Source organism: Ovis aries, chromosome X (genome assembly GCF_016772045.2).
Source record: "Ovis aries strain OAR_USU_Benz2616 breed Rambouillet chromosome X, ARS-UI_Ramb_v3.0, whole genome shotgun sequence".
NCBI classification, from domain to species: Eukaryota; Metazoa; Chordata; class Mammalia; order Artiodactyla; family Bovidae; genus Ovis; species Ovis aries.
Genome location: NC_056080.1, coordinates 123,171,933 through 123,197,106, shown reverse-complemented (window position 1 = coordinate 123,197,106; position 25,174 = coordinate 123,171,933). Strand labels below are relative to the sequence as shown.

The window sequence follows — 25,174 nt, the reverse complement described above, 5'->3', positions numbered from 1 at the left end:
TTTAAAGATTTTACATATAGTTGAGATCATACAGTAGTTGTCTTTCTCTGATTTCTTTCACTCAATTTAACACCCTCAAGGTCCCTGTTTGTTGTCTTTCTTATAAGAAGGTAGCAGGCTGTCTCATACTAAGGACGATAAAAGTGGCAGAACAAAAGACAACTGCAAATTGATCCAGTGTGTTAGGTCCCTGAGACCCAAAAAGATCTGCTTTCCATCTTCTAGAATGGTTCTGCAAGGTCCTCACAAGCAGACTGGGTTTTCTTCAGAGACCACTTAGTATATGGAACACAAGCATGCTCATAAAAACAACACAGGTCATAAACAATGTAGCTTATTTATCTTTTCCTCTCTGAGTCCAAGGGATGCTGAAGGAAAAGTGGCAAATAAAATGAGGGCACTGGATCCCCAGAATTCCCTCCTCCATACTCCACCTCTGACTTACTCTGTTGCCTTCAAATAAATCATCTATTTTCTGAGTCATAATGAAATTTGGGCTGTTTTTAATTCATAATTTCTCAGGAAATCAACTAGCAGGATCACATAGCTTCTTCAATTCCTTACTAACTTGTCTGTAGTCATCTGAATAGTTTCTGTTTTTCTCTTCTTCTTGTCCTCACTCTCTTACCACAAGGTGGGCTGAGAGGTGTGAGGAGAAGAAAAAGTCTCAGGGAGATTAGATGATATATTCTCTGTGTTCTTAGTCCCTCAGCTGTGTCCGACTCTTTGTGACCCCATGGACTGTAGCCCACCAGAGTCCTCTGTCCATGGGATTCTCCAGGCAAGAATACTAGAGTGGGTCACCATATCCTACTCCAGGAGATCTTCCCAACCCAGGGATCAAACCCAGGTCTCCTGTATCACAGCCAGATTCTTTATTGTTGAGCCACCAGGGAAGCCCGGATGATATACTGGGTTGGCTAAAAATTTTGTGCAGGTTTTTCCATATGATGTTATGGAAAACCTGTACAAACTTCTTTTTGGCCAATTCAATAAATTTAAAAAAATATGATGCTCTCCCAGTAGACACCAGTACTCTCCACTGTTATATGAGGATATGAGGAAGGTAAGCCTCATTGGAGTAGAACATAGGATGGGTAAGTTTTCATTGAGGAATAGCATGAAGAACAAAGTTGGGAACAGAATGCCCTGGTCTATGCAAGGTCAGAAGGACCAGCACAACTGTATGACTGACCACACACACCATACAAAGCAGCTCTCGAATCCACATCTTCTGACTCTTTATTGTTGCTGTTGTTTAGCCGTTCAGTCATGTCTGACTCTTTGTGACCCATGGGGCTGCAAAGAGTTAGATACGACTGAGTGAACAACACTTTCACTTATTCACTATATGTCATACAGTGTATCCTGGTTAAGGATGGGGGGACTTGAGTATAAAGTGTCTCTGCATTAGTATTAAGAGAAACACACTATGGAATAACTTCCTTGAGGATTCACTGGGTGATGCAAACTTCTCTGTGCCTGCAAAAGTCTGGAGGCCTAGGCCAATGGGAACTTTGATGAAGTCAGTGAGAGGATTCTGGTTTCACCTATCCAAGCCTTCTTTAGTAATTGGTGCTGATGTTTTAATGAATGAGAAGGCCTATCATACTTTCTTTTCTTTCACTCTGGGTGATTCCTGACATGCCACATTTATTAAGAGCAGCTTTGAGATAATTCTGTTTCTCATCAAGCCTTTGTGATTATCTTACAATTTTATACGCACAGGTACTTCTAAAAATTCAAACATGCAGGGAAAATCGAGAAAGAGAACAGAGGAAAAGCAAAATCCCATGATGGAAGAATGGAGAATAAGAATGGTAGAAATACAATTACTTCTCCCACCAATTTTTTACTCTTAGATCATTTCTATTATCCTCTTTTAAACAAAGTTGTGTATACCTTGACAACTAAGATAATGTAATTTTGCTGTCAGATCACAAGTAAAAAGCAGAGTATTGCAGTAGGTCATAACTTCTGAGGCTCCTTCTGGGGTATTTTGGCTTCTGTGTTGTAGCTACAGGCCACCTCCTGGCCCAGGCTGTCTCCATGCTGAGCCGACCTACATGTAGGGCTCTAGTGACCACAGCAAGGGAGAGAGCTTATTAATATTAATCGGTCAGCTCTCACATTTAGTTTCTAAACCTCAAGTTGCTCAGAAATTAAAGAACACTTGTATCAGATAGCTTTCTAGTCAACTGATTCTTGATGCCCAGGACAAGATTAAAGGCAGAAGCCAAGTACACATTTGTCAACCATGGCCTGTGGGCCATGGGCATTTGACATTTCCACCAAAATTATTTGTAGCCATGAAGAGCACATTTAGAGGCCAATCCATAGGAAGGCCAGGTCTTCTCTGCTTCTCTCCAGGTTGTCCATCAATATTTGTTACTTTATGTAGAGGTTGAAGGCACCTTTGACTTCAGTCAGTCAGTTCAGTCTCTCAGTCGTGTCCAACTCTTTGTGACCCCATGAACCGCAGCACGCCAGGCCTCCCTGTCCATCACCAACTCCCAGAGTTCACCCAAACCCACATCCATTGAGTCAGTGATGCCATCTAACCATCTCATCCTCTGTCATCCCCTTCTCCTCCTGCCTTCAATCTTTCCCAACATCAGGGTCTTTTCAAATGAGTCAGCTCTTTGCATCAGTTGGCCAAAATATTGGAATTTCAGCTTCAGCATCAGTCCTTCCAATGAATACCCAGGACTGATCTCCTTTAGAATGGACTGGTTGGATCTCCTTGCAGTCCAAGGGACTCTCGAGAGTCTTCTCCAACACCACAGTTCAAAAGCATCAATTCTTCAGTGCTCAGCTTTCTTTATAGTCCAACTTTCACATCCATACATGACTACTGGAAAAAGCATAGCCTTGACTAGATGGACCTTTGTTGACAAAGTAATGTCTCTGCTTTTGAATATGCCATCTAGGTTGGTCATAACTTTCCTTCCAAGCAGTAAATGTCTTTTAATTTCATGGCTGCAATCATCATCTGCAGTGATTTTGGAGTCCAAAAAAAATAAAGTCAGCCACTGTTTCCACTATTTCCCCATCTATTTGCCATGAAGTGATGGGACCAGATGCCAGATCTTAGTTTTCTGAATGTTGGGGACTGTTAAAAAGATCTGATCCTTTGCAAATTGTGATGATGGTGACATTTTCCTTCAGTGCTTCTAATCTCTTTCTCTTATTGTTGTCCCCTCTTCTTCAGGTACACTTCTCTCACTTGCTTGATTCACCATGAAAACCTGACCTTAATAAGGGATTGAACTCACAAGGCATCATAAGTCACCTACTAACAGCTTAAAACCTATTTGCATTATAAATGGGGACAAGGTCCCAAAGTTAAGGATTTCAGGACAATGGGAGGATGTCTCTGAATCCTCTGAGATTTTATGCTAAACTGTATGCATGCACGGGCTTCCCAGGTGTCACTAGTGGTAAAGAACCTGCCTGCCAATGCAGGAGATATAACAGACGCAGGTTCTATTCTTCAGTTGGGAAGATCCCCTGGAGGAGGGCATGACAACTCACTTCAGTATTCTTACCTGGATAATCCCATGGGCAGAGAAGCCTGGTGGGCTACAGTCCATGGAATTGCAAAGAGCTGTTCATGACTGAAGTGACCCTAGCATGCACACACATGCATTTTTGCTTCATCAGATTATTAAAACAATTCATGACTCAAAAAAGGTACAGCCTTAAGATAAAGAAAGGAAATGCAAATAGTGGAAATTGAAACTGTAGTTCTATGACTATCAACCCCATGAGAACAGAGACCACATCTTTCTTGCTCCTGTTACCTACTGTATCCCCAGCATAGGGTATAGAGTATCTTTCAATAAGCATTTGTTAAATTCATTCATTTATCCATCCAGGAGATATTTATTGTTAAGTGAATGGATGAAAGAGTAAAAGATACCAGCTGGCAGAAGGGAAGAGGTATTTTTTGGGCATTAGGCCCTTTCCATCATTCACATAGTTGATCATGTTTCTGTTTGAGTTACCCAAGATGGAATCTCCATGGTACCTACTGATGTTCCTGATGAACATCCAGTACAAGTGAGTCTGGGATGCAGAGAAGGAGCTCAGGCATCTGCCCTGTTGGAGTGACCTTTAGCACAGGGTAAGGAAACTCACTTCTCTCATTTGTCCACTTCCCATTCCCACTTGAATCTTTGTCAGTCACCAAAATCATTACCAGGCAGCAGGTGGCATTGAAGGCTCAGTGTTTTGAAACAAAGCACTCTCATCCCCAGCAGATATGGGCTCTCAGACAAAACCATGCATGGGCATGGATGCAGAATGACAGAGGAATCCATTTCTGTGTTAGATTACCAGAGGGAGGGCCAAGCCCAGGCAGGGCTAGCAGTCTGAAAAGTCAGCCTTTGGTGTTCCCTGCAGCGTTTGCCCGCAGAAGGCAATGGCACACCACTCCAGTATTCTTGCCTGGAAAATCCCATGGACGGAGGACCCTGGTAGGCTGCAGTCCATGGGGTCACAAAGAGTCAGACATGACTGAGCTATTTCACTTTCACTTTTCACTTTCATGCAACCCACTCCAGTGTTCTTGCCTGGAGAATCCCAGGGATGGGGGAGCCTGGTGGGCTGCCGTCTATGGGGCTGCACAGAGTTGGACACGACTGAAGTGACGCAGCAGCAGCAGCAGCAGCAGCAGCAGCAGCAGCAGCAGCAGCAGCAGCAGCAGCAGCAGCAGCAGCAGCAGCAGCGTGTGCTGAGAGAATGCTCCTCTCTACCAAACTGCAGCTGGAGGGTGGATAGTCAGTCCATTTACTGCTGTGGATATAGTTTCAAGAGAATTTAAAGTATCCAAGAACTGTTTGAGAAGGAAAAGGGCTGAGAGATCCCAAGGCAGCATGTGTAAGTTGAATGAGGAATTTTTGTCATGCAAATAAGCTTAGTAGCTCTGAACTTTTTATCTTCTGTGGGTGTGATGATTTCAGGTGGATTGTGTGATTGTTTGGGGAGGCTGGGGATATTAGGGGCAGAACTAACAAGAAACCAGAAGTTTGAAGTCTGGTGGGCAAAAAAAAAAGGAAAAAAAAGTGTGTGTGTGTGTGTGTGTGTTGGGGAGTTGGTGGTCAGGGGATCTGACCTCAGGAAAACAGAAGAAGTCACTTAGTCTCTGGAACCAAAGAAGACTCCTTAGAAGATCCCTCTGGTTAGAACCCAAGGAAGAGTCAGTGAGTCAGTGAACCAAGTGGAGAGGCAAAGCTGGGGGAGTCTGACATTGGGTGGGGTGGAGTGGAGGGTGTACACCAGGGCCTAGGGGCTTGGGTTCATGCAGGAAAGGAGGTGTGTGGTGTCATTATCACTTTGGATCAGACAGACTTGCTGGTGCTCTTATGAAAGATGTGCCCTTGGGCCAGTCACTTTAGCTCTGTGCCTCAGTTCCTCACCTATAAAATTGAATCGATAATAGTACCTACCTCAGGTAGTTGTAGGGATTTAATGAGAAAATATACATGAAAAGTGCTCTATATTGTGTCTGGCACATTATAACTGCTCAATAAGTGGTAGTTTTATTATTTATTTATTTTTAAAAATATTTATTTATTTGGCTGCCTGGAGTCTTAGTTGCAGCACACTTCTCTCTAGTTGTGGTGTGTGGGCCTAGTTGCCCCGTGGAATGTGTGATCTTAGTTTCCTGACAGGGATCAAATCTGTATCCCCTGCATTGCAAGGCAGATTCTCAATCATTGAACCACCAGGCAAATCCCCAGTAGTTTTACTGATAACAGTTATAATGATTGTTGTTGTTTAGTTGCTAAAGTCTTTACTTGCCACCCCATGGACTATAGCCTCCTAGGCTCCTCTGCCCATGGAATTTTCCAGGCAAGAGTACTGGAATGGGTTGCCATTTCCTTCATGGGATCTTCCCAATCCAGGGATTGAACCCACATCTCCTGCATCGGCAGGCGGGTTCTTTACCACTGAGCCACCAGGGAAGTGCTGTATGATGCTAGATAGAAAGTGCCTGGGATTTAACAAAGGCTTGTGTCTACGCCAGATATTCACTGTATTCTTATTTCTGATTTCTCTAAGCCTTAGGGAAATGAGAAAGACTTCAGCTTGAGACTAGAGGTGGAGGCCAGGCCACGGGCTTGTCCAGGTAAGGTAAGGCAGTTAACCCCAGGTGCTGTGCTAAGCCAAGTAGCCAGCAACATGAGGACTCAGCATGGGGATGTGGGAAGCCACAAAAGCAGACCTCATCTTTAAAAATTATTTTTCTAAAGGCAGGCTCTAAACTTTGTCATCCAGCTTCTAGAGATATGACTTGTCGACATGCTTCCCCTCCTTGTGGGAGCATAGTCCCTGTTTGCACAGGGAGGACTTCCTTCTCATTTGAAGATATTTTCATGGGGAATAAGGATGAGAGGTAGAAAGGAGTGAGGCAAGCTTCTACACTCTTTACAGCACTGCCTCCACCCCCCAGTCAACACCAAGCCAGTCCTTGCTGGTATGCCTGCTACTGGGCTTCCCAGGTGCTTCCCAGGTTGCACTAGTGGCAAAGAATCTGCCTGCCAAAGCAGGGGATGTAAGAGATGTGGGTTCGATCCCTGGGTCAGGAAGATCCCCTGGAGGAGGACATCGCAACCTGCTCTAGTGTTCTTGCCTGGAGAATCCCATAGACAGAGGAGCCTGGTGGGCTACAATCCACAGGGTTGCAAAGGGTCAGACACGACTGAAGCGACTTAGCACACACAGCACATGCCAGCTATTTCTCTGCCAGTGTGAAGTGAAAGGCACTCAGTTGTGTCTGACACTTTGCAACCCCATGGACTATAGAGTCCATGGAATTCTCCAGGCCAGAATACTGGAATGGGTAGCCTTTCCCTTCTTCAGGAGACCTTCCCAACCCAGGTATTGAACCCAGGTCTCCCGCATTGCAGGTGGATTCTTTATCAGCTGAGCCACAAGGGAAGCCCCCAGGGATTGAGATCTAAAAGCTGTCCCCACTATTCTGTCTTTCCAGATTTGACCTCCAATGCTCAACTCGATGTGTACTTCCTAAATCAGCCCCACAACAACCCAATCAAATAGGTACTGGTTGGGAGGTAGCCAGAAAAACAGAAATCTCCTTTCAAACATAGGAGATTTAATACAGATTAGTCACAGGGGATGGAAGAGTCGAGAACCAAACAGGAGGCACTGAGGCAACTCAAGATTAGCAACAACAGGAAGCCACTCTTATCCCTGGAGTTAGAGGGACAGCGTGAAGACATGGTGAGTGGTGTTGCCAGAGCTTGGAGACTGGATCTATCTGGTGGGAACTAGAGCCAAGATGGGGCTGCCTTGCAGAAGCTGGTGCCAAGGAGAGGGGGATGCTTGGTGGTAGCTGGAGCTACCAGAGATGAGCCCTGTAGGAAACACAGCTGCTGCTGGAAGTGCCACAAAAAGTAAGGTTGGACATGGGGAAGAAATATCCTAGCTTCTCTCTTCTTCCTACCTTCCGGTTGATCAATCCCACACAGAAGCAAATGGCAAAGGACTATGGGAAATGTAGTTCCCTGATACAGACCAGCGCAGGAAATGAACAGGGAGTGGATCTGAGGGTAAGCAGCAGATGAAAAGCCTAATTATCCACCCCCTTTTTACAGAGGAGTCAAATGAGGGAGAAAGAGATTCAGTTACCCCAACTACACTAAGTGGCAAGAGTCCAGGTTTCAAATCAGGCAGGCTGACTACTCCTGAGTCCATGCTCTCTGCAATCACTACTATTATATGCTCAGGGTAATAGCACTATTGTTATTTAACTCATCAGACTTTTCCCTCTGGATTTAAAGCTCCCCAAAAGCAGCAGCAGCAGCAACAGTAGCAGAAAAGGCATCTACTGTGTCTTTATATTTATATCATTTATAGCATGTAGCCTTCACTGAAATGGGATGATCAGCAGGCTTTCATAGGTTTGGGTGGTGGTGGGGTACTGTGAAAATGTCCTCTGCCATTCTGAATGTTTTCTTGTTAATTAAATGTAGCAATTTCTGATAAGATTCCAGACAATGGTTTAGCAACAGGGAAAAGTCTAAGCAGCAAGGAGAAAAATTGGTATCTAGATTGCTTGAGGGCATCCCAAAGGGAACAGACAGTTATAAAAATTTGACTCCAATGTTACAAAAATTGTACAACTTGAATTCCCAGCTTATTCACCTGGGAAGAGGATATACCATCCCTTAGGTGACTTGGCTGGCAGTGTTGCTGTTTTATTTGGTTTTCTTAACAGTTCTTGGATACTAAGAGTCCACAGTTATGTTGATGAAGTGTCATTTCTCATTGTGTCCATCATGACCACCCTTGTCTAAGCCACCAACAGCTCTTATGTGGTCAATGCAATGGTCTCATAATTAGTCTCTGTCCCTGTACCATTCATTCCATCTCTTCTCAATCAGCCACAGCAATCTTATTAAAATGCCAGTTAGATCACAATGTTGTTGTTCAGTCACTAAGTTGTGTCTGACTCTTTGTGACCCCATAGACTGCAGGATGCCAGGTTTCCTTGTCCTTCACTATCTCTCAGAGCTTGCTCAAATGCATGTTCATTGAGTTGGTGATGCCATCCAACCATCTCATCCTCTGTTGCCCACTTCTCCTCCCCTCAGTCTTTCCTAGCATCAGGGTCTTTTCCAATAAGTCAGCTCTTCACATCAGGTGGCCAAAGTACTGGAGCCTCAGCATCAGTCCTCCCAGTGAATTTTCAGGACTGATTTCCTTTAGGATTGATTGGTTTGATCTCCTTGCAGTCCAAGGGAGTTTCAAGCATCTTCTCCAGTGCCACAATTCAAAAGTATCAGTTCTTCAGCGCTCAGCCTTCTTTATGGTCCAACTCCCATCATGTACCTCCTCAGTTTAAAACCCTCCCACAGCTCCCCATTTCACTCAGAGAAGAATCCAAAGTCTTCACAAAGGTTGATCAGGCCCTACCTGATCTGTCCTTCACCTCCATGACCTCATCTCCAACTTGTCTCCCCTTTGTGTACTCCACTCCCGTCACATTGGCCTTCCCAAGGCTGAAATCAAGGTGTCAGCATAGCTCAGCTGTTATCTGGAGACTCTGGAGATGAATCTGTCTCAACTTCATTTATATTGTTGGCAGAATTTATTTCCTTGTGGTATGAGGACTGTGGTCCCCTTTTCTATGCAGGCTGTCAAGTGGGGGTCATACTCATCTCCTAAACACCACCCATATTTTTTACTGCATGATTCCCTCCATCTTCAAGCCAGCAATGATACACCAAATCCTCCATGTGCTTCAAATCTCTGACATTCCTTCTGCTTTTAAAAGACTCATGAGATTAGATTAGGCCCACCTGGATACTCTTCCTGTGTGGTAACCTTAATTATATCTGCAAAACCCCTTTTGCCATGTAATGCAATGTAATCACAGGTGTGCCATCTCATCATAGTCATGGTCCTAATGATTAGGGTGGGAAATCTTGAGGCAGCATTTTAGCCTTGTGAGCCCCCTCACCCCACAATAATCAGCTGTTTGAGAAACTAACCAATCAGAATATATGCCAACAATAGCCCCGGAGCAGGGGCGTGGAGAATACCTGCTGCTCCAGGTGTTACCCTTTACTTGCAAGATTGTGGAGTGGCCTGGAGGCATCCCAGAGACAATAGCTGGAGCTGTAGCTATTTACCAACTGGTATGAAAATTCTTTAATATTTTAACAAGTGGGGATAGCATATCTGTGCCTAGCAGTTGTTTATCTGCTCCATAGTGTGTGAAGTGCTGCCTTCTTTTCTGAGCTCAGAGAGTCTGAAGTTGGTCTCGGATGATTAGGGGAAGGTGTGCAGTGGCCCCTTCCAGCCTTGCCTGCTGTTTCTGTGCCACCACATTTGTTTTTCTGTTTTTTTTTTTTTTCTGGTAAATGTCTCCATTTGCATGGCTGTCTTATGCAGTGGGTGAGTTCATCCATCATCTGAGCCTCCAAGCACTGCCACTCCAAGGCAGATAACCAATCCCATTTGTATGGCCTCTCCCCAGCAGATGTGGCTCAGTGAGGCAAGTGCTGTGGACTTGCTCTCATTATTAGCCTGCACACTTCACAGCAGCCAAAGAAACCCAGGCTTCTTATTAACTTGCCAAGCAAAGCTTGATCACAGCTCATCATGAGCCTCATGTTTTGTGAGGACCCATCTCAGGCAACAGACATGACCCCTGTGGGTGAGTTGGGGTAGGAAGAGGGCCTAAGTTAAATGACTTTGGTGGGACTGGTCTGTTTCTCCCACCTAATATTTGTATATGGGTGAATTTGATTAAAAAGTTATCAAGGACAGCTTCACTTGATGGAATCGTGAGCATACACATCAGGCACAGCAGTGACAAGGTGGGTGTGTTGAAGGAAGTATCACAGAGGAAAATGAGCTCGAGGAGAGATAAGAATAAATGGAGGAAAGTAAATCACTGCTGATTGCAAACAACACTAATAATAATAATGTACAACATGGCCAGCTTCACTTGCTGATGTTGGCTGAGACCACAGAGCACAGCTGTGGTGTGCTGTGGTGCCCATACGTCACAGATTCACAGTGAATCCGTGTCAACAACTGAGTGTCTAATTAGACTAAGTCAGCCTATGCTTCCTTGTTTTTTTTTTTTTTTTTTTGGCTGTGCTGAGTCTTCATTGCTGCAAGCAGGCTTCTTTCTCTAGTTGTGGCAAGTGGAGGCTACTCTTCGTTGCAGTGTACAGACTTATTGCAGTGGCTTCTCTTGTGGAGCACGGGCTCTAGGCTGCGTGGGCTATAGTAGTTGTGACTCACCAGCTCTAGGGCATAAGCTCAGTAGTTGTGGTGCATGGGCTTAGTTGCCTCGCGGCATGTGGGATCTTCCAGAACCAGGGATTGAAGCCATGTCCCCTGTATTGGTAGGTGGATTCTTAATCGCTGGACAACCAGGAAAGCCCTGTGCCACCTTTTGAAGTAGGAGAGATTTGTCTTCAGTGGCTTCCTTTCTTGTAAACCTTTCCCCCGTGTCTAGGCCTTTCTAAAGACTGCATTCACTGCTGAAGTAGAGATGTGGCAAGTGGAATCAAATCTACTTGCTGGTCTTTACCATGTAAACAGAACCAGATATCTTTGGAATCAGATCCCATTGGAGCCAGTTCCAAATGGTAAAGACACATTTACAGAGGATCTCAAAGCAGCAGGTAGTGTTCAGGATGGTTGACTATGACTTTAGATGTGTGAGATGGTATAGACCCTATTAAGGACATCTCTCTGCAAGGCCCACCCCCAGCTTTCTCTCAAGCTGAGGCGTTTTCTCCAGGTGCAGCAGTAGGCAGCATTGAAACACAGCTTACTACCAGCAGGTGCTGACAAGAGAGCTGAAGTTGGAGATTTCTACCCGTCCTAGCAAAATGTCACCAAACTCAGTGGAAAACATCACAGCCCTGCATTAGATGACAAGAAAATCTCTCCCTTTTCTCTGCCATTAGGAGCAATCAGCTGCAAGACGCCCAGGGAGAAAATGACAAATGCCTCAGCACAAATATTGCCATCTTTGGTAGGGGTAGGGGGTTTGGATAATAGGCGTAGTGGTGGAAAAATGAACCCTTGAGATTGTATATGCCTTTCTCCCTTATAGAGACAGGTTAGGAGTGAGCATAGAGTGTTTCAGAGTTGTTGGTCTAGTTGGGTTTGGAGGGGAGAGAGAGAGAAAGCAAACTATATTTCATTTCAAAAGCAACAGATGGAGAGAATTTCAAGCTAGAAAGGACCTTGAGAGCTGTTCATCTATAGACACTCAGACTCATCGAATATCAGAGCTGGCAGGGATATTAAAGACCATTGAGTCAGACATGCAAATGGCCAACAGGTACATAAAAAGTTGCTCAACATCATTCTTCATCAGGGAAATATAAATCAAGACCAACAGTGAGATATCACCTCATACCAGTTAGGATGGCTATTATAGAAATAAAAATAACAAGTAGTGGTGAGGGAATGGAGAAAAGGGAAACCTGGTGTTCAGTTGATGGGAATGTAAATTGTTATAGCCACTATGGAAAACAGCATGGCGTTCCCTCAAAAAGTTAGAAGTAGAAGTACCATATGATCTGGAAATTGCACTTCTTTGTATTTATCTGAAGGAAATGAAATCACTATCTTGAAGGGATATCTCCACCTCCATGTTCACTGCAACATTATTCACTATAGCCAAGATATGGAAACAACCTAAGTGTCCATTAATGTTGTTGTTTAGTTGCTAAGTCATGTCTGACTCTTTTGCAACCCCATGGACTGTAGCCCACCAAGCTCCTCTGTCCGTGGGATTTTCCGGGCAAGAATACTGGAGCAAGTTGCCATTTCCTTCTCCAGGGGGCCTTCCTGACCGTGGGGATCAAACCCACATCTCCTGTACTGGCAGGTATATTCTTTATCATCCATTGATATGTGGATGAATAAAGACAATGTAGTATTTATGTATACAACTAAACATCCAAATTCACTGATATCTAATTAAACAGGACCTCAAGTAGCCAGAATTTCTTTGCTAACACTTGCATTTTTAGAAATCATAAGAAAATAAGCTAAGGTTAGATATTTATTTTGACATCAAAAACCGAGAGAGGGATTGCACTAATCCCATATCCTATACCTTCATCATTTTTAGTTTAGAGTAATAACTACTGATCCAAATGATAATATGATGGTCAAAAAAAGATTCAGCCATAGAACTCTATTTCAGAGTATCTTACAGCAGACTATAGTCACTCATATATTTTTGATTTAAAAACAAAAATACCACCCTCTGAGAAAGTTGTCTTTGGCAATAAATAGACTGCTCAGTTTTGGGAGAAAGATGTCTACAATTAAGATGGATCAGTTCAATCCACCCTAGAGATTAGTGAGGGGACATGTTGTAGCCAAACTGCTCGTACCTCCTGAGCTCTTCTTACCAAGGCAAGAAAATGGATTCAGAGATTTAAACATAATTTTAACAGGTAACCAGAAACTCTTATTCACTAGAACATCTTCTAGATTACTAAGATTCAAAGGACTAACAGTCCAAACTGAGTTGCCTTAGAAAGAAATAATTCAATCTAATAGCTAGAAAAGCTAGTGTAAAATAACTAAGGCAGATGGACTCTTTCCTTGAGTTTCCAATGGGCTCCAGCCCACTGTGACCACTCCTGAAACCAAGGTACCCACCCCTCTACCTGTTGCCTTGTAGAGCAAAGTGACTTACAGCAATAAGTTGGTAGGAGTTGTTCATCATGGCGATCAGCATGTTCAGCAGCACCACCAGGGAGATGACATTGTATGTCCCAAACATGGTTGCTCCCACAAACTCTGTGAACTCATGTCTGGCTTTCACATTGGTGACATAGAGATTTAAAAGGCCAAATACAGACCAGAAGAGGGACTGAAGGGTTTCAAAGAGCCTAAAAGAGATCAAAGAGAAGATTAGTTCTCGAGGAGAAGCAAGAAAAAAATGTGATTAATTAATTAATTAATAAGGAGGTTGCATCCCAGCAGGTAGACTGATGGTCTCACGTATTTTGGTCTCTTCTCCAGCACAATCCACCCAAGTCTGTTTGTTCCCACTCGTATGTCTTATGCCTTGCCCTTCCACCTGGAATGTCATCTCCTTCTTCTCAATCTACACAGAACCTTTAATTTTCCAAGACTTATTTCAAGCACTACTACCTCCACCAAACTCTCTCCTTTATCTTCAGACCATGTGACTTACCACCTTTCTAAATACATAGAGGCAGGAGTGCAATGGCTAACAATATGGTACTTGGGTTACACTTCCCTGGGTTAAAAACATCTCTGACACTTGCCACCTAAGTGAACATGAGCAACTTTAAACCATTTCTGACACTTCTTTTGTGGTTCCCACAGGGCCCAGAATGGTGCTAAGCTCAGTAGAGTAGCTTCAGGATTCTTGAATGAAAATTTATATGAATTGTTTTTAATGATATATTAGCTAACAATTATTGAGAATTTACTATAAAAGCATTTCTGTTTTGTTAGTCGCTCAGTTGTATCTGACTCTTTGCAACCCCATGGACTGTAGCCTACCAGGCTCCTCTGTTCATGGAATTCTTTAGGCAAGAATACTGGAATGTGTAGCCATTCCATTCTCCAGGGGATCTTCTTGACTCAGGGATCAAACTGGGGTCTCCTGCATTGTAGGCAGATTCTTTACCATCTGATCCACCAGGGAAGAACCATAAAAGCATACTAGACATTTTACATATATTAACATTATGATTCCTATAAGACTGATATTATTACTGCTGAGGAAAGAGAGGTTCAGAGATTGAGTAATTTGACCAAGCTATAAGTGCTGAGCCAGAATTCAAATCCAGGTACTTCTGACCTCCCCAAACCAATGCATTATTCTATATTGGATAGCTTCATAAATTACTATTTCTTCTCATAGTCTCCACATCTAAATATTAATATGTAACTTTTGCAAGGATATGTTTTTGGGGTCCAGGTTTTCTTTTGCATCATGTTCAGAAATTTGTGCATATAGCAATACGAAGTAGCCAGCTCCCAGGCAGGCACTAACCAATCATTTCTCCAGCACACAAAAGAGGCAGAGAAGTCAAGAAATACAACTTTGAGGATGAATGTAACTTTTCAATTCTTGAAAGGCTCAAAATGTGTTGTTTTTATAGCCCAGTGTATTTTAAGCAGCTTAGAGACAGGTTCTTGGGTTCATTTGGGGGTTATACATGGGCAATGTCTTAAAGATTTCCTCTGTCTGGGAGTGCTCTTCCCCCTATCTCTGCATGGCTGTCGCCTTGTCATCACTGAGGTCTCAGCTCAATCGTCACTTCCTTAGACAGACTCCCCAGTGTCACCCTACCTAAAGTAGGCCCACCAGTTACTCTCTATCCTGTTGTCTTGTTTCAGGTTTTTGGTAGCATTTAAAACTCTCTAAAATTATGTTATTAAGTTAATTCTGTTTCTATGTTGATTTTCTATTCATCTCCACTAGAAAGTAAGCTCTATGAGAAAAGAGACAGGCATACAGCTACTATGTACCTGACATATAATAGGCTTCCCATGTGGCGCTATTGGTAAGGAACCTGCCTGCCAATGCAGGGGATGTAAAAGACCTTGGTTTAATCCCTGGGTCAAGAAGATCCCCTAGAGTAGGGCATGGCAACCCACTCCAGTATTCTTGCTGAGAAAATCCCATGGACAGAGGAGCCTGGCAACCTACAGTTCATGGGATTGCAAAGAGTCAAACATGACTCAAGCTACTGAGCAGCACTAGATTTGTTGAACACATGATTGAAGACATATTAATAATACAACTACTGTTATAACTAGATTAAGGTTTAGAAGACTCCAAACCTGTTGATAATTGCATGTTCAGTAGGTGAGGGTTTCACAGCGAGGGTTAGTTCATTTTGATGAAGCTTGTGCTCTGCACTGGCCTGATTCTCAGGTGACCTCCTTTGGGACATGCATCTGGCCCTTTGTCATCTGTTAAATGGCTCTTTTCTAATCATAGTGGATAGCTCCCGCTATCCTTTCAGCATCATATTACTTGAGAGCTAGCCAAGAATGAAGAAATCTTTTTTTGTTGGATGAAAGTAAGTGCCAGATGGAGACACATTTGAAAATCAACAGTAAGATGAGAGTCTGGACTTCAGGGGCCAGAGAACAAGAACTAGAATATGGCAAGTCAGACCTATTACAGGATCTGTATTTTCAGGAGACTCTACAAGTCAGGGCCAGGCAATACAGTGTGTCACATAACCAGACAGAGTGTCAAAAATGAAAAAGACGTGGAGTGCAGGAATCTGGTTCCGCTATGAAGGCCTATCTAGGACCTAGCGGTGTCCATTAGAAGTCAGGGCAGGCAGGAGGCCAGCAATGGCATAAGAAGCTAGCCCAGCAGCTGGATAACAAAAGTCGGGGAATATAGGGCTTAGAAAAACAGGAACAGCTGCACCAAATAGAAATGACACTGAAGAACCAGAATCTCTGGAAGTTGAGTGTTCTTGAATATTGAAAGCATTCACAAAGTATTTGTTGATTGCATGACTGACAGCAAGGCCACAAGCCAGGGCAAATATGTCATCAATATGCTGGCAAAGTCTTAGTTCATTGGTTGCTTCTCCAGAAAGGATGATGTTACTCTCCTCCACCCCCAGCCCCATAACAATTAAAATTGTGATGGTTACTGCTTAAGTGGAAAGTTTACTACTAGCCATTCCAATGACTGATACAAAGATTCCTAAAAGTGAAAGTCCAGGCATTTAGAATCTGTCCTAAATTGTGATATTCTAGTCAGGGAGACCCTAGAGGTATGATTGTATAACAGATAAGGAAAGGGGACAAGATTGTTCCTCAGGTTTTGGTGGTTGTTAGTGAAAGTGCCCTTGACATGGGGCACAAAATGTCATGATACAATCTGGCCATTAGGAGAATATGTCTTATTGAAATGCATGCCCAGGTAAAATGGGTGATTGATATTTGGGGTAGAAAAGAACATTCTGGTGAGAGATCTATATGAAGCTCCATGGCTTCTAGACTCAATTGAATTCATGACCTAGAGGACCATTACATGGTGGTCAGGTCCATAACACAATCATCACAGGGATGGAAAGACTTGTTGACCAAACCCCAGAATCCTAAGTGCCAAAGGAATACTATTTTGATATTAACAGAGAAAACAGTGAGTCCATTTTCATTTAGCAAAGAGTCAATGTTTGGGAATGCATGTAAGAATTAAAGATTTTAAAATTTAAAACATAAAAAACTAAAAATTAAAAAAAAAAACAAAAAAAAAACAAAAAAAAAACAAAGAGTCAACAAGTATACAGAACTTGCTGACTCAACAAGGGGCAAAAAGTGAAGATACAGAGATTCAAGAAGACTTGATATTAACTGCTTGCAAGACAAATCCCCACCAGCTAGTTAAGAGGGGATTTGTGCATGTTGGGAGCCATCCATAAATATTACTAGATCATGAAGCAAAGAGAGACTTGGTAGAATAGAGATAAGAACTATGGTCCTCATGACAGTTGCTGAAAGTCTCATCTTTGAGATGAGTTCATCTTTCTAAAGGCAGAAAGAGTGTAAAGATCGACCCCTCTGCATTTCACTCTGACCAGTGAAGAAGTGGAGGATGTATTGGAAAAGAAAGTCTCCTTGGGAAAAAGCAGTGCCAAGTTGTGCTGATAACCCACAGGGAGCAAAGGCATAGTCATCTCTTGGTCATCCCTACCCATTTTGTAGTTCACTGGACTTGGCAGTTTCTTATTGCAACCTGCCTTTGACAAGTTTCTGACTCTGGTTGGAATGCTCCCACCATGCTCCCAACCTGCAGCCTCCACTTCCTTCCTGTCTTCTTCTCTACCCAACTCTTGTTTGACCTGCCAGCCTCAGCTAAAGCCCCAGCTCTTCTAGAGCCCTCCCCTGATTCCTTTCCTACAAGGTAGGGTCAGATGCTCCTCTTTTGTTCTCCCATAGCAGCCTAGCCTTACTACATAGATGCACATATCACACTGTAGAGACAGGAGAGGGGAGTGGCTAAGAGCAAACTTTAAACTTCTGTACATATTAATTGGGCTTCCCTGGTGACTCAGTGGTAAAGAATCCACCTATCCATACAGAAGATGTGGGCTTCAATCCCTAGGTTGGGAAGATTCCCTGAAGAAGGAAATGGCAACCCCCTCCAGTATTCTTGCCTGGAAACTCCCACGGACAGAGGAGCCTGATAGGCTACAGTCCATGGGGGTTGCAAAAGAATTGGACACAACTTAGCCACTAAACAAACATATTAACTATAAAATTTGGTAAAGTCACATGACAAACTTATTAACTATAAAATTTGACCAAGTCACATGGCTTCTTTAAATTTCAAGTTTCCTCATCTATAAAATGGCCATTGGTAGGATAAGTACTAACTGCTAACATTTATTGTGTTTTGTGTGCCAGGCACTGTGCTAAAGGCTTCTCATGCATTGTAATATTTGATTCTCAAAATAACTCTATGAAGTAGCTACTATTCTTTTTTTTTCAGATAAGAAATTGAGGCACAAAGTGGTCACACAGGCAGAAAGTGGCAGAGGTAGTATTTGTACTCGGCTTTTTTGACTCTGGAGTCAAAACATTTAACCACCTTTCTCTATCATGTAAGGTTTTGCATATAATGCACTTGGCACAGTGCTTGGCATAGCGAAAGCATTAAACATGCAGCTATTCTAATTGTTTGTGTTCTCTGTTAGACTATGTGTTTCTGGATGATAAGGATGCCATTTACTCAGTATCCTCATTGCCTGGCAGGTAGGAGTTGTTGAATAAATGTTAGGTAAATCTATAAAAGACTATAGAAGCACGTAAGTAAGGGAAGTATGAATGAGTGGTGCGCCATCTTGTGATAACAGTAGAAAGGTTATGAATTGAATTTAGGAGAAAAAGTTGAAGATACTCAATAAGGACCTTTAAAACCTTCTCGGAACAACAACAACAACAACAACAACAACAAAAGAGCCTTTGATGGGGACTGAGTTTGTATCCAAATAAATAAGAAGGGAATATATTGGCTGAATTTGGGTAAAGAAATCACCACTGATTAAGCAGGAACAGCTACAAATGAATGATGATGATCTACAAGGAGGTCCTAAGTGACCTGCTAGGTCATGGCTCTGGCCTCTTTAGCTTTACATGTATCTATGATGATTGCAACTTTATACATCTAATTTTACATAACTTTACAAATTCAGTCTTATACCCACACCCTTGGATAAAAGCACAACCTGGAACTTATATGCCTGGATTAAAGTTCTGATTCCACCACTATGACCTGTATGACTGGGCACAGTCTGATTAACTTCCTTGTACCCTAATTTCTTGATCTGTAAAGTGGATAATAATAGTAGTACCTACCTCATAGCACTATGAGGATTGTGAGGATTAAATGAATTAATTCATTTAATTCAAGCTCATTTTGTAATAGTACCTGGACCCAGCATTCAGTATATATGCTATTTTTAAGACTATTATCAACCTTCCACCTAAAAAAACCTTGTTGTTTCATGTCTCTTTATTGTCTTCATAGATTATCATTTATTTTCACATCTAGTTACAACTATGTTAGTTGTCATATTGGACATAATTTTTATGTCTTTAAAAACCACACATTTCATAAATGTAATTTTAAGAGCCACCCAATATTCTACCCAGCAAATACAAGCCTGAATGACAGTTTTATCAATGCTTTATATGAGAATAGGTGGCAAGCTTCTTAGATCTTCAGAAGATACAAGATTGGGAAGAAAAGCTAATTGGATGACAGAAATAAGATTCAGAAAGATTACAATGGCTTGGAGCAAGGGGCTGGAACTAACATGATGAAGTTTAATAGGGATCAAGGGGCTGGAACTAACAAGATGAAGTTTAATAGGGATCAATGTAGAGGTTAGTTCTCTGGCCAAGTGCCCACGTACAGGATGAGAAGGGAGGAGAAAGGCCAAGGGTTGTCGCTGACAGCAAGTTCAAAGTGGATCAGCAGAGTGACAGAACTGGCCAGATACTTCAGCCATGCGAGAGAGGGCAGAAGGAAAAGTGAATCTTCTAGAATTAAAGATAGGGTTGCTACTAGAATTCATTCTTTCACTCAGCTGTTCAATGGGCATGTTGAACTTCTTTATGTCTTAGGCCCCTCTATGGTAGGAGAAAGACCTGTAAAGTGGGAGTCTCAGTCTGGTAGGTGAGAGAGGCAACAAACAACTAAAATATAGTATTTATTACATTATTATTATTCAGTTCAGCCGCTCAGTCATGTCTGACTCTTTGTGATCCCATGAACCGCCACACGCCAGGCCTCCCTGTCCATCACCAACTCCCGGAGTCCATCCAAACCCATGTCCATCAAGTCGGTGATGCCATCCAACCATCTCATCCTCTGTTGTCCCCTTCTCCTCCTGCCCTCAATCTTTTCCAGCATCAGGGTCTTTTCAAATGAGTCAGCTCTTCGCATCAGGTGGCCAAAATATTGGAGTTTCAGCTTCAACATCAGTCCTTCCAATGAACACCCAGGACTGATCTCCTTTAGGATGGACTGGTTGGATCTCTTTGCAGTCCAAGGGACTCTCAAGAGTCTTCTCCAACACCACAGTTCAAAAGCATCAATTCTTTGATACTCAGCTTTCTTTATAGTCCAACTCTCATATCCATACATGACCACTGGAAAAATTATTATTACTATTACCTTTATTATTATAAGTTACCTTTTAAAATGGAGATGTCCTTAGAATGCCATGGGAAACACAGAAAGAGCCTGTAACTGAGAGTGGGGTCGAAATGGGTAAGAACAGGCTTAAAAGAGCAGGTCAGGCTTTGACAGACACTTGAAGGGGCAGGGAGAGTTGTCCAGGCTGGCCAGACAGGGATGGGCATTCCAGGCAAAGAGGATGGTGTGCAAAGTACAAAGGACTGTAGGACCAAGATGCTCTCCTGAAGTTGGGAAGAGCAAGATGTTGACTATGGAGGAGAGGAATGAAAGGCTGGAGAGGTGGGATCCAGATTCCAGGGCCCTGTGCATTATAGGAAAGAGGTGAATTTTACACTGGAGAGGATACTGATACCAGGTGGGCAAGAGACCAGAAGGTGACGAGATAAGACTGGCACTTAGAGACTTCTGTGTAGCAGGTGGGAAATTGTTTGAGGGGACACAAGACTGGAGGCAGGGAGACCAATTAAATGTGTAGCAGTTTGGGGGAGAGATGATGTAGGCCTGAATGAAGACAGTATTGTGTGTGTGTGTGTGTGTGTGTGTGTGTGTGTGTGTGTGTGTGTCTATACAGAGAATGGATTGAAGAGATATTTAGGAAGTAGACAAAACTGAGTGTGAGACAGGATGTGTTGCTTGAGAGAGACAGAAGAGTCCAAGATGGCGCCTAGGAGTCTATCTAGTATCCTTTAATGAGATGAGGAGTTAAAAGGGAGATGGGTTTGGTGTGGGGACATAGAGCTAAGGAATTTATCTGTGAACATTATGTTTGAAAGGCCTGTGTAACAGTGTGGAACAGCCAAGTATGTTCAGGAGGCATCCAGAGTTGAGGGCCGGGACCTCACAAGGACAAGAGGACCACCAAGTCAGCTTCTTGCCACTTCCACCCTGTTTCTCTCCCAAGTCCCATGCCCTCAGAGGGTACCTTCCCAATTGCTCTCAACAGTGGATGAAGGCCAGGTACCCCCAGTATTCAATACTGAACTCAAACCACCAACTGTACTGTCAGGCAGTTGTCACCAAAGACAACAAGGTCCCCCTAAATTGTGCACCCAGGAAAGTTCTTTTCTTTTTTAAGCTGAAGAATAACAATAACATCTCTAGAGAATCAGAAGGAAAAGGGTGACAACAAGCAGATGCCATAGTTTACATCAGGTCTATTCACAGGCTCCCTTTTCCCCTTCTCTAAAAATGGAGTCTTCATGACAGTCTAAGTAGCATGTATTTTAGCAGTTATTATAAATGCCTGAGTTGAGGCATTTAAAGGAAAACAGAAGTCAGAGCTCTGTGGAGGAAAAAACCAACACCTAGAAGGGAGGTTGAGGTAACATTACCACTGCTTTGGTCCCAGCATGACAATACTTCTTCATACCTGACACCCAAGATATAATTTTGTGTATGACAGGTGTCCATTCTTGTCAATCATCCCTGCTGGGCAAGTGATGGGAATAAAATGTCAGTTGGCAACAGGGGTGTTAATCATCACTACTGACTTATAAGGAGACATTTCATAAACTTCCTCAGCAGAGTTCCCATGAGAAGGTAATTGGCAGGGACCTAGCCTCCTGGAATGCACCTTGCATTCACATGTGCAACTCTGTCGAAAGCTTTGATGGGAACAGATACCATTTCCTGGTGCTCAAGCCACTATAAGATTGTTCTTTGTATTGAAAACAGGGTGATGTGAGTTGTATCTCTAGAGTAATGCAGGAGAGGAAGCAGTTCCTAGTCAAGAGGCACTAGAGAGGTGACCAGTTGCCTTTGTCCACTTTTGGTTGGCTTCACCAAAATGGCGCTATCTGTTTGTCATCCCATTTTGGCTTCTTTTTTTCCTTTCACATAGTCTGGTTTCCCCATCCACGATTTTGCCCTGAGTTCTGGGAGGAGAAGCAGGGAGTGTGGCCTAGTGGAGGGGGTGGGTGCTGGAAAATGGGTGACAGGACAAGCCAGTTTTCCAGACTGTGTTCACCGGAACAACATGCTGGTAAATAGATCTGGGGAAACCTCTCCGTTTACTGTAGATTCACAATGGAAAGTCTCTGAGAAGCCCTGCGCTGGCTTAAGCCCTTCTTAAATTTGTCCTAGGGGCTTTCCTGGTGGCTTAGAAGGTAAAAAATCTGCCTGTAATGTGGGAGACCTGGGTTTGATCCCTGGGTTGGGAAGATGCCCTGGAGAAGGGAATGGCAACCCACTCTAGTATTCTTGTCTGGGGAATTCCATGGACAGAGGCGCCTCGTGGGCTACAGTCCATGGGGTCACAAAGAATCAACACAACTGGGCAACAAACACTTTCACTTTTCATTTAAATTCTTCCTAGCATTTCCAAATCTCACGCAATCAGAAATCTTGCTTTCATGTCTATTCACATCTCCATGAATGTGAATGGTTATTTGTCATCCATTTTAGGAAATGTCGCTAGAGATCAATTATAATGGTTGGCTACATAGCATTGTTTTTTCCCTTTCTCTATTGGTACAACTTGGGGCCAAGCAGAAATCTTTTCCCCGCCTTGGCCTTTGTTATTTAACACATTTCTAGAATGTCTGAGTCCATTGATCTGCTCTAGTTTATAGAGTTAAGGGGGAACATTGTATCTTAACTTAATATCTAGGAATCCCTCCTGACCTTGGGGTCATGACTATGATTACCAGGTGACTGGCACTTTCCAGAACAGGGGCTAGAGATAGACAAGGTGTAGGGCACTGAGTCTGGCATAAGCACAGGGCTGCTCCTAGAAACTAACACGTTTCCTAATATATGCTTATTTTCTTTCTCTTGTCTGCTTCCCCTAACAGTGATTTGTCAGAAAATAAAAGCCATTCTGGAGGCTTAAAGGTCCTAGAGAAGTAGGTGTTGAGTTTATAAAGTAATGGCACAGGGGTTCCATACCGGAGGCAGAGGACTGGTGGACAGAGGGTCATTACTTGTCTTCTGTGTCCCAAGTGGGAATAGGAGATATTTCCAATCACTGCTTGGTGCCTTGGTACATCTGAAACCTTAAAGTAACCCCAGAAGTTGAGCTGACTCTCATCTTACTCTTTGCCTGTTTCCTTTCCATCTAGGAATTAAAAATTCACCATCCACCTGCCCTTTTAGTTATTAATATTTTCTCTCCCCAAACCCCATGTTTCCATGAGCCAGGGCTGTTTGAGCAAATCCCATTTCTCTGACACCACCTAAGGGGTCCTTAACTAAATTCCCATCTCAATTCCCATCTGTGGGAATGAGGAGATATTTTGCCCTCATACTGCCAATTCTTCGACACCAGCTGGGTGTCCTACAAGCCAGCTCAGTCAGTTCTGACACTCCTGGGGAATAACATCAGATTCCACGGATTAAGAGCTCAGTCCCACAAGACTGCTCCCCTTCTGGTTTTCCCAGATGTCCCTCATTCTTCCGACCAGCTGGCTATAGGTGGAGCTCCCCACAATCCTCTCCTTGGGTTTGATTAATTTGCTAGAGTGCCTGATAAAACTCAGAGAAACATTGAAATGACTAGATTACTGATCTATTATAAAAAGATGCAACTCAGGAACAGCCAGATAGAATATGCATAGGGTAAGGTATAGGGGGCAAGCTTCCCTGTATTCTCTGATCACCCACTCTCCCCAAATTTCCACATGCTCACCAACCTGGAGGCTCTCCAAACCCTGTCCTTTTGGGTTTTTATGGAAGGCTCATTACACAGTCGTGTGAAGTCGCTTCAGTTGTGTCTGAGTCTTTGCGACCCCATGGATCATAGCCCGCCAGGCTCGTCTGTCCATGGGATTCTTCAGGCAAGAATATTGTTGTCATGCCCTCCTCCAGGGGATCTTCACAACCCAGAGATTGAGCCCACATCTCTTACATCTCCTGTATTGGCAGGTAGCTTCTTTACCACTAGTGCCACCGGGGAAGCCCCCATTACACAGTCACAGTTGATTATATCATTAGCCATCAGTGTGTGCATGCATGCTAAGTCACCTCAGTCATGTCCGAATCTTTGTGACCCTATGAACTGTAACTTGCCAGGAATTCTGTGCCCTCCAGGCAAGAATGCAGGAGTGGGTTGCCGTGCTCTCCTCTAGGGGATCTTCCCAACCCAGGGATCGAATCCGCAACTCCTATACTTAGCCATTGGTGATTGAAATCAATTTCCAGTCCTTCTCCCCTCCCTGAAAGGAAGGTTGAGGGGTGAGATTAGAAGTTCCAACCCTCTAATCACATGGGGATAACTGGCCCCCATCCTAGGTAAGGTCCAAAAGTCACTTTGTTAACACAACCAAAGACACCTTTGTGGTTCTCATCACTTAGGAAATACCAAGGGTGTTAGAAGTTCTGTGCCAGAAATGGGGACAAAGAACAAATACATATTTTTTATTATAAATCACAGTATCACAAGATGCATTCAAGTATATTTGCACCCTTCCCTTTTCTTTGTTCTTGATTCAGAATGGTTACGTTAGCTTTGGTAATTACTTGTTGAGAGGTATAACCTTGCTCTTTCATTTCCTTGGTTAGCGGTGCTTTTTGGAGTGAGGGATTATTTACCCCCTTCCCATAAATTTCTCAGGGCTTCCCTGGTGACTGAGATGCCAAAGAATCTGCCTGCAGTGCAGGAGACCCAGCCAGATCTCCTGGAGAAGACATGGCAACCCACTCCAGTATTCTTGCCTAGAGAATTCCATGGACAGAGGAGACTGGCAGGCTACAGTTCATGGGGGTCACAAAGAGTCAGACTCGACTAAGTGACTAACACTTTCATTTTCATGAATTCCTTTAAAAATATTAGATATGACCAAAATAATTCGGAAGTTACTCTTTAGATGAGTTCCTTGGAGCCCGTATGTGTTTGTCTCTTTCCTCCGTCACCTAACTCTACTTCCTCTCCTAGTCTCCTAGAGAGATCAATAAGTGTGCTCTGCATGCACTGTCAAGGGGCAGTGGCAAAGATATGGACTG

General features: G+C 43.3%; 1 protein-coding gene across 1 annotated transcript in view; it reads right to left on the bottom strand.

Annotated features, from left to right (window-relative positions):
* The window catches only part of TRPC5 (transient receptor potential cation channel subfamily C member 5), a 343,345-nt gene that overhangs the window by 31,698 nt on the left and 286,473 nt on the right, over positions 1–25,174 (bottom strand). The window contains exon 7 of the mRNA XM_027963151.2: positions 13,214–13,409. Within this exon, the coding sequence (XP_027818952.1) occupies positions 13,214–13,409 (196 nt within the window). The remainder of the gene's footprint in view (positions 1–13,213; positions 13,410–25,174) is intronic.